Source organism: Macrobrachium nipponense, chromosome 1 (genome assembly GCF_015104395.2).
Source record: "Macrobrachium nipponense isolate FS-2020 chromosome 1, ASM1510439v2, whole genome shotgun sequence".
NCBI classification, from domain to species: Eukaryota; Metazoa; Arthropoda; class Malacostraca; order Decapoda; family Palaemonidae; genus Macrobrachium; species Macrobrachium nipponense.
Window position 1 is genome coordinate 168,726,012 of NC_087200.1, and position 13,953 is coordinate 168,739,964.

The window sequence follows — 13,953 nt, forward strand, 5'->3', positions numbered from 1 at the left end:
TAATCAACCAAGAGAGCAGGCAGGTTTTAGAAGCAGGTATTCAACAACTGACCATATCTATTTAATTAACCAGATAAAGGAAAAATCAATGGAGTATGACAAACTACTATGTATGGCATTTATAGACTATGAGAAAGCTTTTAATTGTCAGAACTTCAGCAGTAATGAAAGCCCTTGAGAAGCAAGGAACAGATGAATCTTATGTTAGAACACTTGAAGATATCTATACGGGCAGTACAACAATCCTAAAACTACATAAAGATAGTGAGAAATTTCCAATTGAGAAAGGAGTTAGACAGGGAGACCCTATCTCTCCTAAATTATTCACAGTGTGCCTATAAGAAGTTTTTAAGAATTTAGATTGGGAAAATGTAGGAATTAACATTAATGGGGATACTTTAACAACTTAAGATTTACAGATGACACAGTTCTATTCAGTGAATCAGGGGAGGAATTGCAAAAGATGATAGAAGACTTGAATAGGGGAGGAATTGCAAAAGATGATAGAAGACTTGAATAGGGGAGGAATTGCAAAAGATGATAGAAGACTTGAATAGACAGAGCAGAAAGGTAGGACTTAAAATTAATATGAGTAAAACTATGATATTGTTCAATGAATATGCAGACAACAAATGAGGGTTATGGACGAACCTCTAGAGATTGTTAATGAATATATGTATTTAGGAGAGACAGTGTTTCCCAAGGCCATGAGACCAAAATCAAAAGAATTATAAGCATGGGATGGAGAGCTTTTGGTAAACAAAATGAGGTTATGAAAAATAAAAGGCCACTTTCTCTAGGAAGAAAAGTATTTAATCAAATGGTCTTACCAGTATTAACTTATGCATCAGAAACTTGCAGCCTTATTAAAGCCTTAAAACATAAGCTAGTTACAACTCAAAGAGCTATGGAGAGAATAATGATGGGAATAACACTAAGAGACAGAAAAAGAGCGACATGGATACAAGAGCAAACTAAAGTAGAGGATAATTTAACAACAAGTAAGAAAAAGAAATGAAGATGGGCAGGACATATAATGAGAATGTCAGATAATAGGTGGACAAAAAGAATAACAGAATGGGCCCCTAGAGATTGCAAACGAAGCACAGGAAGGAAGAGATGATGGACTGACAAGCTAAGAAAATTTGCTGGTATAGACTGGGATAGACTGGCATAGAAAGACCATCAACAGAAGGGAATGAAAGGACATGTCTGAGGCCTTTGTCCTACAGAGGACTAGCAATGGCTGAGGATGATGATATATACATATGTACATATAGTATAGTCCCGCTGTGAAGCCGTTCAAAGTCTGCAAGTCACGCATCACAAAATGCATCAAATCTATTGTCTTCTCAATTATGGGGGGGTTCGCTGATTTGCGAGATTCAAAAGGCTGAGATGGTTAGGAGTGCCATTTACCATATAGTACAGTGGTCCCCACGTATTCGCAGGGAATGTGTACCAGGCCCCCCTGGCCAATAGTTTGAACCCGCGAATAGTTGGAACCCCTATAAAAATGCTTTAAACCTATTTTGTTAGTTAAAACTTAAGAAAAGCCCACTAAAAATTTTTATATCTCGTTTAATCACAAAAAGTGCACTTTATGATAAAATTGATAAGTTGATATTTCTCATAAAAAATACAGTGGAACCTCTACATACAAAAGTCCCTACATACGAAAAATTAAGGTTACAAAAGCAAAGACGAAGATTTTTTTGCTTCTGTATGCGGAAATAATTCAGGTTGCGAAAGGGTAAAGTCCAAGATTCGTCCGGGCCGCCAAGAACAATTTTAAAACTGGCACGCCGCCAACTCAGTAGACTCGCCACCATCCTCCCGCTCTCCCATTGGTTCCTGATGCTAATCACCGCCGTAAGATCCTGCTCTCCTATTGGTCAGCATCTGTCCCATCATGCCTCTATGTAAAGGCGTTCCTTGACCATTTTTTGCGGCAGCATTATCGTAAACATCTCTGGAATTTGTTCGTTCACATATATTTCATTTGTTAACGTAAATTCGTGTTAGTGATTTCGCTTTCATTGTACTGAAGTTACTTTATTGTGTTGTGTGTGAACTTAATGACTTACGTTATTAGCCATGGGTCCCAAGAATGTTGCTTTAGTTCACAGAAAGAAGAGGATGTTTTCTATAGAGATGAAGATGGAGATAATCAAGAAGTGTTAATGTTTTCTGCCATTTGTTAGTGTGTTTCGTAAAGTTTAGTGTTAATGTTTTCTGCCATTTTTTAATGTTTCATAAAGTTAAGTGTTCATGTTTTCTGCCGTTTGTCCTCCCCCTCTGTCGCTATTTTCAGACATCACCTCACTCGAAAGGTAAGGTTCCACATTTTACTACATACGTATGTACATATACACACACTATTTCTTGTACCTTGTACACTAATACACTTTATTTAGCTTTACATATTTATCTTTTATTGGAGTAAACACAGTAAACTGTGTTCTTTCATGCCAAATAGTTTTGATTAAAACACATTTCTCTCAAATTTTGTTTATGGTCGAGTTTGATGATGCTATGCCGAAGTTTCCATGTTGCCAATCCACAATAATAGTCATTAGCTGACGAACATTCTTTCCTCAGCTTCAGCTACAACTAGCAGCTTAAATTTAGCAGTATATGCCTTTGCCAATCTTTTCTCCATTCTCTTATCTCAGTGAGAGAGAGAGAGAGAGAGAGAGAGAGAGAGAGAGAGAGAGAGAGAGAGAGAGAGAGAGGCTCCATAGTACTGTATAAGGTATATACTACCAACAGATCTGGAGGGGTTCCAAGGCTGAGAGGGTCATGCTACTGAAGGAGCAGGAGCAGAAGTGAGGAGAGACAAAAAATACAACTCATGCTAGTGACAGATATGCATTATGTTGCAAGTTTTGACATTGGCTACTTCTAACTCTTTTAGCCAGTAGCATGCTTTCATGGAAAGAATGAAAGAGAGAGAGAGAGAGAGAGAGAGAGAGAGAGAGAGAGAGAGAGAGAGAGAGAGAGAGAGAGAGAGAGAGAGAGAAAACATCATTTTTTTCATACAGTACATTTTATTTGATAATGGAAATATATTAAGGCATTTTCATTTAATGTTTGATTGATATCATTTCAAAGTCATCTTGCATTTTTACCCTTAAAAATATATGTATGGCTTACTATACTTGTGAAAACTAATCAAGTTACCCCTAAGAGAGAGAGAGAGAGAGAGAGAGAGAGAGAGAGAGAGAGAGAGAGAGAGAGAGAGAGAGAGAGAGAGAGAGAGAGCCGACGCGTCTCAAGAATGGAACCCCTGTCGTAACCCGGGGACTGCCTGTAATTAGTGAATATTGCCCTATGAAAAAATCCGTGTAGTGAATTTTCCTGCTATATATTTGGGTATATGTTTTACAGAAGAAACAGCAGAGTACTGAATCCAAGATGGCTGGTCCATGGTCTAGTTGTGGTCCACTATATCTATATAGGCAGTCACCGGTTATCGGGTGACTCAGTTATGGGCGATATGGTTTGATGACACTTGTCTAGCTCCTAAAATCACAGAATGCGCTGTTTTTCAATTATCGATGCTGATAATATAGTTATGGTGCCGATACATACCTAACGGAGGTGCCATTAACCGGTTATTGGTGCCATAAGTGCCATAAATCGCCGATTTTTGGTTATCTGCGATTTTTGCTTATCATCAAGCCGTCAGAATGGAACCCCAGCCACTAACCGGGGACTGCCTGTACGAAATATATGTATGCATGCGTGTTTCACATACGCTTTGAAGCACTGCAAGCATTTCAACCAAATTTAGTATACTACATACTATTTACAACTTCGATATGAACACTGGGGTTAAGACATCACAGGCACCAAAGGGGGGTTAGGCATGGGAAGGGGGAAAATGTAAAAATGACAGAAAACAACAGATGTTAGTGTCTGATTTATAGTTTTTGAGGTTGTAGAAATGAATAGTGACACTCCAAGTTCAGCCTTGGTTGGGAGGGGGGTGAGAAGGGAGTGAAATGTAAAAATTGAGGTTGCTGAGATGGATAGTGACACTCCCAATGCCCTGTAAGTCCAAGTTCAGCCCCGACTGGGAGGGGGGTGAGAAGTGGCTGAAATGTAGAAATAACCAAAACAACAGATATTAGTGGCTATTGTTTATGAGGTCGCCAAGAAGAATAGTGACCCTCCTTTCAAAGCCCTTGAAGTCTAAGTTCAGCCCCAATAGGGATGGGGTGATATGTAAAAATAACAGAAAATGACAGATATTAGTGTCTAACTCATAGTTTTCGAGGTCACTGAGATAAAGAGCGACACTCCTGATGCCCTTCAAGTCACAAGTAGTTGTAAGCCATACATACATGATGACAGCTATTGATTGGAAGGAGCCAGTCATACAGTGGGGTACCAGCTTTCTTCGATGCTGATTGGCTTGAAATAAGCAATTACGCACAAGTGTTTTTAGAGGGGGTTTCAATATAATGAAGATTTTCGGTAATCACAGGGGGTTGTGGTCCCCAGCCCATGTGAATAAGGAGGTTCACCTCTGTGTATTATAACTATATAATATACTATATATAAAACATAATGTGAATAAGGGGGGTCCACTGTGTGTATTATAACTATATAATATATGTACTGCATACTTCATATGTCGGCAGCCAAAAGTGAAGCGGAGTGCAGACTAAGGAGTGGGTAGGGCTTCCCCCAACCAACAGCCATTCCAGCTCACATCCACAAGCTAAATCCTATGTACAGACTGAAGGTTTGTATATGTTTGAAAACAAATGGCATATCTGGCTGGCAAAACATAACCACCAACCATAAGCTCTACAAAGGTTGGGAACAGAATATGAATAGTCTCCACAAAACCACACTTCAATGTGTGATCCACAGGCTCAAGCTGAACTGAATACAGTGGTACCTCGACATACGAAATTAATCCATTCCGAGGCGGCCTTCATAACCTGAGCTTTTCGTATCTTGAACTGCATTTTACATGTAAATTGCCTAATTCGTTGCAAGCCCTACAAAAACACCACAGTAAATTTTTATAATAAAGCTAAATTGACCAATAAACAATGAAATACAACAATTTGGACCATTCAATACCTAACTTAATATGTACTAAATATGTACAACATAGTAGTACCTGTAAATAAAGTGTATTAGTGTACATGGTATACAAGCAACACTGTACGTACATACGTAAGTATGTAGTAATATGTGGAACCTTACCTTTCGAGTGAGGCTATCTCCGAAAGTGGCGACAGAGGAGGAGGACAAACGGCAGAAAACTTGTTAGTATGTACACTTAACTTTACGAAACATTAAAAAATGTCAGAAAACATAGACTAAACTTTACAAAACACATTAACAAATGGCACAAAACCGTAACACTTAACTTTACAAAAAACTTAAAATTAAATTTCTTTTTCTTTTTGTCTTTTTTTTATTTTACATTTTTTCTTATTTTTTATACTTTACGTTTTTTACAAAATTTCAATTTCTTCACCACCGAATGGATGCCAGTCCGTTTACAAAATTTATCAAACCACCCACGAGAAGCCTTGAAGTCTGGGGTTGCCATCGATGTCCCTTCTCCTCTGTCGTCTTCGGCCTGGGCAATCAGATCAGCGAAAATAGCGCTGGCCTTCTGGCACATTGCTGTCTCTGTTATCGTATCGCCAGCAATTTCTTTGTCCTCAATCCATAGAAGAAGCAGTCTCTCCATCTCATCATGCATGTGGCTCCTCTTGTTGGACAAAATTGTCACACCCTTGGAAGGTGTAGCTGCTTTGATGGCTTCCTTCTACTCAAGGATGGTGCCTATCATCGACGGATTTTGGCCATATTCCTTAGCGATCACACTCAACTGCATGCCAGCTTCATATTTTTAATGATCTCCATCTTCGTCTGCATAGAAACCATCCTCTTCTTTCCGTGAACTTCAGCAACTTTCTTGGGACCCATGACTACGTATATACTGTATGTAATTAAGTTATGTAGTATACGTATGTACTAAAGTTCTCACACAACACGATAAAGTAGTACTACAACGAAATCACTAACGAATTTACGTTAATAAACGAAATCGTATAGAATGAACGAATTTTGTGTGCGTACACAAACGATGCTGCTTCGGAGTGACCGAAGAATGCCACTACGTAGATGCACAATGGGAGAGATGCTGACCAATAGGAGAGCAGGATCTTATGGCAGTGACTAGCATCAGGAACCAATGGGAGAGCAGTAGGATGGTGGCGAGTCTACTCAGTTGGCGGCACGCGAGTTTTAAAATTGTTATCGGTGGTCCAGGCGAATCTCGGGACTTTACAGCAACAACCTTTTGTAACCTGAACTATTTTCGTATGTAGAGCCAAAAAAATCTTTGTTTTGCTTTCGTAACTTGAATTTTTCGTAAGTTGAGACTTTCAGATGTCGAGGTACCACTGTAGTTGTTCAAGAAATTGAATTCTATATCACTCTTTTTAACCAGAGGAATATGTATTGAACCTTCTGAACTTCTACCATATTCAATACAAGCTGCAAGATGGGCACAGGTTTACCACTATGTTCCAAAGCACTTGGATAAGTGAACAGCATACTTACAAGTATGGTATTAGTCTTGATTCTCAAAAGCCTTGGGCAGTATTCTAAAGTGGTCTCCTTAAGTATCGCTTGGCAAGTTGGTTTAGATGCCATTGACTCTTAGAGGAACTGTCAAAAGTGAGACTGTCAAGTTGTCTTTCATATCTAAGGAAGTGACTTGGAATCTCAGGAGAGACCAATGAAGTCAAGCATCTTTAACTGTTTTTCATGCTTCAAGCTTGTAACTAGCACTGGTCATACCATTAACCCATGGACTGTGAGAAACTGCTTCCGCTAGTTTGATTTTTAAAAATGTCATCTACACTAGTTTTTAACAGCATGGAATATCATGTAATATAGAAATTACTCATTAATTCTCTGTTACGTATTACTATTTTCTACGACAAAATTATGCTTATTCCATAAAATGTCACCAAGTGTTATTGGGGACTGTTATTTTCTATAAATAATGATGAAATGCATACTACATAGTTTAAAAATTGCAGGAAATCACATAACTCCATGGTACGTACAATTATGGGGAAGGTTAATTAGGTAAAACAATTATGAAATGAGACCATAATGAATAAACAAGAATGAAAGAATGAAATTAATGGGAGCTAAAACAGTATGTAGATGGAAAGACTTCAAACTAACTATATGCACTGATGTCTGAGAAGTATGTATACCTAACCAGTTGGTGACGTTCTTTTTCTCTGGACCCTTTCTACAGGAAGCGCTGACTGCAAGATTAAGCTGTGGTAAACTGATGGGGTTATTTTAAAACAAATAGTTACAATGTAATACATCATCATAAAACATTCTCATATATTACAACTGGACAAAAATCCTTTCTAATAAGGACTACAACACTATGATATACATAGTAGCAATATTAATAATTTTCTAAACATTCTCAAAGTCATAAAAGGACAAAAACATTTTCTAATACGTGTGGACCTTTAAGGTAGCAACTTACCCAATCCAAATTCATCCTCACTTACATCTTCTTTATTAACCTCTGCAGTCTTCAAGAAGTCAACATATTCTTCAGAATGGAACTTTCTGACTTCCTCTTCAGATGCAGAGACAGAAGGAATGACCTTCAATTTATCTAGGAGTCCATATGCTGTGATGAGACTATGAGTCAAGCAAGCCTGCAACACAAAATGCACTACACCTCAGTATCAATTCTGGTGCTTATTATGTTTTGTATTACACATATTTATACTAAACACACATTTAGCTAAAACAATCCTGTTACTGTATCTCTCTCTTCTACCCTATTTTACAATATCACTTCAATGGACACTTGTGATGACGCCCTCACACTGGGTTTTTTCCTCCTTCCCTAACCTTCCCTCTAAACAACAAATTTGATTCCTGCATCCTGCCACCACTCCAGTGATGACCAGCACAATAGCAAATCAAGGACAACAAAATGACAAATTTTGTAAGACAATTTGTATTTTTCATAGCTACAAACCTGAGGTCTTAACAATAGGATAATTTCTAGCGCCTAGCTGGATCCGGTTCAAAAGCAGATGAAAGCAAGGAATCTTGTGATATCTGGCAACGCATGCGTAGCTCGAGTTAGGAGTGGTCAAGGACGACACCACTACGCCAGTCTTTCCCAACTCAGGATGACTTAACAAACAGAGGGGCAGCTAGAGGTGGGCAGTATAACATTAAGACCTCAGGTTTGTAGCTATGAAAAATACAAATTATCTTAGAAAATATGTCATTTGTTCATACGCAATCAAACCTTCGGTCTTAACAATAGGATAGACTCATACATGGAGGGAGGTATAAGACGTCCTAGACCAGCTGGGGGCCTACCCACCAGTCCAGCTCTCAAAAGAAATGGTTCTTGGAGAGGGACTGAAGCCTGTTGATAAGCTAGATAAATTGATACCTAACCACTCAGAACCTGAGTGACGTACAATGATATATGGGATAACCATTGAATAGGGAACCAAAGAGAAACTTTGACTGTCCAATAACAAACCAAGACACCAAGGTTTGTATTACTACCAACTCCTCCTTCCCAAGGAGTAGAGCATATGCTATTAAATAGCGGGTAAGATATTTGTATATTGCACGACCACACTACCAGTATTACTACCTTACTCACCTGTATCAGACCAGTCCAGCGAATGACGTGTCTATTCCTTAAACCGCCCAAAGGAAGAAGGAAAGGTACAAGAGAAAGGAGACCAGCCAACTCACTCATTCTCTCATCCACACAATCATCTCAGGAAAGATACAAAGGTGCCCTGTTAAGGGCAACTATGAGTTACACAACCTGTTGGGCAGCCACCACAGGACACGGAAAACGTGTCCGTAGATCTGTGGGCAACATCCTTAAGATAGGAGAAGGTGAACGTGAACTGGCGAAACCAACTACCAGCGCTCAGCACTCTATGTACAGCCAAATTCTTTTGAAAGCCAGAGAGGGACCAATACCTCTACATCATGTGCTCTAGCCTGCACAGACGTGGTGGTGGAATCATCAAGAGTCACGTATGCCTGTCTGATGGCGTATCCAAAAAGAGATAGTATTCTTAGACACCTCTTTCTTTGTATGGCCTGTGCTAACAAAAAGTCTGCGGCAGCCTGGTCTAAGGTACCAAGTCCTTTTAAGATAGCAACGCAGGGCCTGGACAGGGCACAACAAAAGCTCTTGAGCATCACCACCCACAAAGTCAGTCAGTGATGGAATGGAAAACAAAGTGAACCTGTCATCATGCACAGAGGGATTTTGGGTCTTAGCCATGAATTACGGGACAAATTCGAAGGACATCGACCCCCAACCCCTGGTGTGCTTCACCTCATAGCTCAGACCGTGGAGCTCTCCTACCCTCTTGGAAGATGCCAAAGGCAGAAGGAAAACTGTCTTGAGTGTCAGGTTCCTGTCAGATGAGCGACGCAAGGGCTCATATGGGCTCCTAGTGAAGCTCTAAGAACCAAGGAAATATCCCACGTTGGAGGCTTGAGCTCTCTAGGAGAACTCGACAGCTCAGACCCCTTAACCCTTAAACGCCGACTGGACGTATTTTACGTCGACATTTTTTGTCTCTCGGGTGCCGACTGGACGTATTTTACGTCGACATACAAAAGTTTTTTTAAAAATTCGCGGAAAAATACTTTTAGGCCTACCAGCCAAAAACTCTTGAATCACGCGCCTTGGGGGATGCTGGGAGTTCACGGATCAAGGTGTTGTTTTGTTTACAATCGTTACGCAGGCGAGCAAGCGCGAATTTCTTTCTTGCCACACTAAAAAGTATCTGTGACACATCTCTGAAATTATTTCGTCACTTTGACATAATTTTTGTACCATTTTAAATTAGCCGTTACATAGAGTATTATATATGAAAATGTGCGCATTTTTATGTAGAATACAACAAAAAAATACTCATGATTGTAGCTTTTATCAGTTTTAAGATATTTTCATATAAATAACGATAAGTGCCAAAATTTCAACCTTCGGTCAACTTTGACTCTACCGAAATGGTCGAAAAACGCAATTGTAAGCTAAAACTCTTATATTTTAGTAATATTCAATCATTTAACTTAATTTTGCAACTAATTGGAAGTCTCTAGCACAATATTTCGATTTATGGTGAATTTATGAAAAAACTTTTTCCTTACGTCCGCGCGGTAACTCTTCCGAAAATAATCATACATGCGATTGTGGTAATGTTTGCACCATTTTAAATTAGCCGTTACATAAAGTTTTATATATGAAAATGTGCGCAATTTCATGCACAATACAACTAAAAACAACCCATGGTTGTAGCTTTTATCAATTTCGAAATATTTTCATATAAAAAATGATAAGTGACAAATTTTCAACCTTCGGTCAATTTTGACTCTACCGAAATGGTCGAAAAACGCAATTGTAAGCTAAAACGCCTATATTCTAGTAAATTCAAGCATTTACCTTCATTTTGCAACAAATTGGAAGTCTCTAGCACAATATTTCGATTTATGGTGAATTTATGAAAAAAATAACATTTTCTTTACGTCCGCGCGGTAACTCTTCCGAAAAAATCATACGTGCGATTGTGGTAATGTTTGCACCATTTTAAATTAGCCGTTACATAACGTTTTATATATGAAAATGTGCGCAATTTCATGTATAATACAACAATAAATAGTTGAAGGTTGTAGCTATTCTCATTTTCGAAATAATTGCATATAAATCACGATAAATAGAAAAAAAACCACGTTCGGTCAAATTTGACTCTACCGAAATGGTCGAAAAACGCAATTGTAAGATAAAACTCTTACAGTCTAGTAATATTCAGTCATTTATCTTCATCGTGAAACAAATTCGAAGTCTCTAGCACAATATTTAAATTTATGGTGAATTTTTAAAAAAAAACTTTCCTTCCCTCCGCGCGCGGATTCTCCGCCACAAATCTCCGAAATGCGTAAGTCCCATTCTCGGAATATTTGCTCCGTTTCATATTAGGCATTTCATAGAGTTTTATAAATGAAAATGTGCGCAATTTCATGTAGAATAAAACGAAAAATATTTGAAAGTTGTAGCTTTTCTTATTTCCGAAATAATTGCATATAAAAAAATATATATATAAAAAATTCGACATTCGGTCAACTTTAGCTCGTCAGATATGGTCGAAAACTGCATTTGTAAGCTAATATTCTTTCAGTATAGTAATATTCAATCATTTGTCTTCATTCTGAAACATATTGGAAGTCTCTAGGACAATATTTAGATTTATGGTGAATTTTTTGAAAAAAAGATATGTGTTTACGTAAGCGCGTTACGAATTCATGCATTATTTTGTGATAATATTTTCTCTGTGTTGCTTTTATCGTTTTACAATGTGTTATATATCAAAATGATTGCAATTTAGTGCACATTACAACGAAAAAAAAAGTAACTTGTTACCTTCAACCGTTTTGCGCACAGCATGATTTGAATACAATTATATATGAAATTTCGTTTTTGCGCTATCATATATCGCATTATTTATATATGATAATGATAATTTTTTCATTTCTGATGGTTGCATACTAAACTTCAAGCAATGACAAAAAAAGGAGCCAAAAATGAACTCTTAATCTTGAAAACTAAGCGCGCTGTGATTTTTTGAAAAAAATATTTTTTCCGCTTACGCGCTCACTCTCAAACCCCTCCGGCATACGGGAGTCATTTTTTTATTTACCGCTCCGGCGTTTAAGGGTTAACTAGCGGGGAAAGTTCCCATGAAGAGATGTCGATACACTTAAGGCATAACACCAAACTCAGTGCCACCCTGTAGCCTCTAATAGCAGAAACAGACAAATGTTTCTCGTCTCTGAGGAAGGTTAAAAAGTCTGCTATTTGCTGAAAAGAGGTCGCGAGTAGAGAAAAACCCCGTTTACGACACAGATCACAGTAGATCGCCCATTTGCCTTGGTAAACTGCGGAAGTCGACTTTCTAAGACTGCTGGACATGTGCCCAGCAGTTTGTTCTCTGAGAAAAGCCTCAAGCTCGGAGGAGATACTTGATAACCTCCAACCGTGAAGAGACAGGGATTCTACTGACTGGTGGAACCCTTCCGCATGGGGCTGACACAGCAGATGTCGCCAAGGGGGAATCTCCCTCGGAACCTCTGACAACAACGACAGCAGATCTGAAAACCATTCCGCCTTAGGCCACAGAGGGGCTACCAAAGTCATCCTGAGACCCTGTGAACTCATCAGCCTGTTCAGAACCTGACGGATCAAACAAAACGGAGGGAAGGCATACACCTCCAGGTTGTCCCAGGGATGTTGGAATGCGTCCTCTGCCAATGCTAAAGGATCTGGAACCACAGAACAGAACAGCCTCCAGCTTCCTGTTGAAGCGTGTCACGAAAAGGTCCAGCATGGGTCTCCCCCAAATCTGGAAAAGCTTGTCTGCCACCATTTGATGAAGGGACCACTCTGTGCCTAGGATCTGATCCCGACGACTGAGTTTGTCTGTGACCACGTTCCATTTCCCTGGGATATACCTGGCTGAGAGCTCTACCGAATTGCTGAATGCCCACTGGTGAAGCTCGACGGTCAAGGCGTGAAGTTGATGTGAAACCAGGCCTACCTGTTTGTTCACATAGGCTACCACCGTGGTGCTGTCCGACATGAGAACGACAGACTGACCCTCTACCTTCCCCCGAAACTCCTTCAGACCCAGAGAGCCAGCTTCAACTCCAAGACATTGATATGTTGCTGCTTGTCCTCCAAACTCCAAATGCCTGAAGTGATGAGTCTGCCTAAATGAGCGCCCCAACCTGCGAGGGAGGCATCCAAGAACAGAAGGAAGTCCGATGGGAGAGAACGCAGAGGGACACCCTTCAACAGATTCTGGTCGTCCAACCACCAACGAAGGTCTTCTCTCACTTCCAGAGGCAGAGGAACCATAAACAGGAGAGAGTCCCCCGCCGGAGACCAGAATTCTCCCAGTCTCCATTGCAGAGACGAAAGATGAAGACGCCCATGAGGGACCAGCTTCTCCAGAGAAGACAACTCACTCAGAAAAACCTGCCACTGATGAGCTGACTGATGTGACTTTGACAGGAAGTTGCGCGCTACCGCCTGCAACTTCTCCAATCTCTGATCTAACAGGAAAACTTTCGCCACTGTCATATCAATGACCATAGCCAGGTAGAGAATCCTTTGAGTGGGTACGAGGTTCGACTTTTCCTGGTTGACTAATATGCCCAGGTCCAGACAGAACTGAAGTAGACGATCCCTGTCCTGCTGCAGATTCTCCGTGGAAACTGCCAAGACTAACCAATCGTCGAGGTACCTCAGAAAACCCTGGGCATGGGCCCAACTTGACACAAGAGAGTAGACCCTTGTGAACACTTAAGGGGCTGTCGTCAGTCCGAAGTACGAGACTGAACTCAAAGATCTTGTCCGCAAGAGAGAAGCAAAGGAACTTCCTGGATGTGGGATGAAAAGGGATTTGGAAGTATGCACCCCTTAAGTCTATCGACAGCATGAAGTCGCTTTCCCTCACGGCTGCCGACACCGAGCCCGGGGTCTCCATCTTGAACTGTGTCTTCCTGATGAAGTGATTCGAGGTGGATAAGTCGATCACAGGCCTCCATCCTCCCGACGCCTTGGGCACCAAGAAGATGTGACTGTAAAACCCCGGTGACAGACGCACTACTTTCTCTATCGCATCCTTGTCCAGCATTTTATGCACTTCCTCCCGAAGAGCAAAGAACTTCAGAGAATCTGGAGGATATGTCTTCCTGACCTGCGGCTTGTCCAACTGAGGAGGAGAGAAGTCAAATGGTAGTAGGTATCCCACCCGAAGGACATCTACCACCCACTTCTCTGCTCCATAACTCTGCCACTTGGCCCAATGGCCCGCC

General features: G+C 40.2%; 1 protein-coding gene across 2 annotated transcripts in view; it reads right to left on the reverse strand.

The window, feature by feature from the left end:
• Window positions 1–13,953, reverse strand: part of LOC135219810 (histone deacetylase 8-like) — a 158,795-nt gene that overhangs the window by 92,234 nt on the left and 52,608 nt on the right. For both annotated transcript variants that reach the window (XM_064256894.1, XM_064256893.1), the window contains exon 3: window positions 7,559–7,736. In XM_064256894.1, coding sequence (XP_064112964.1) covers window positions 7,559–7,736 — 178 coding nt within the window. The remainder of the gene's footprint in view (window positions 1–7,558; window positions 7,737–13,953) is intronic.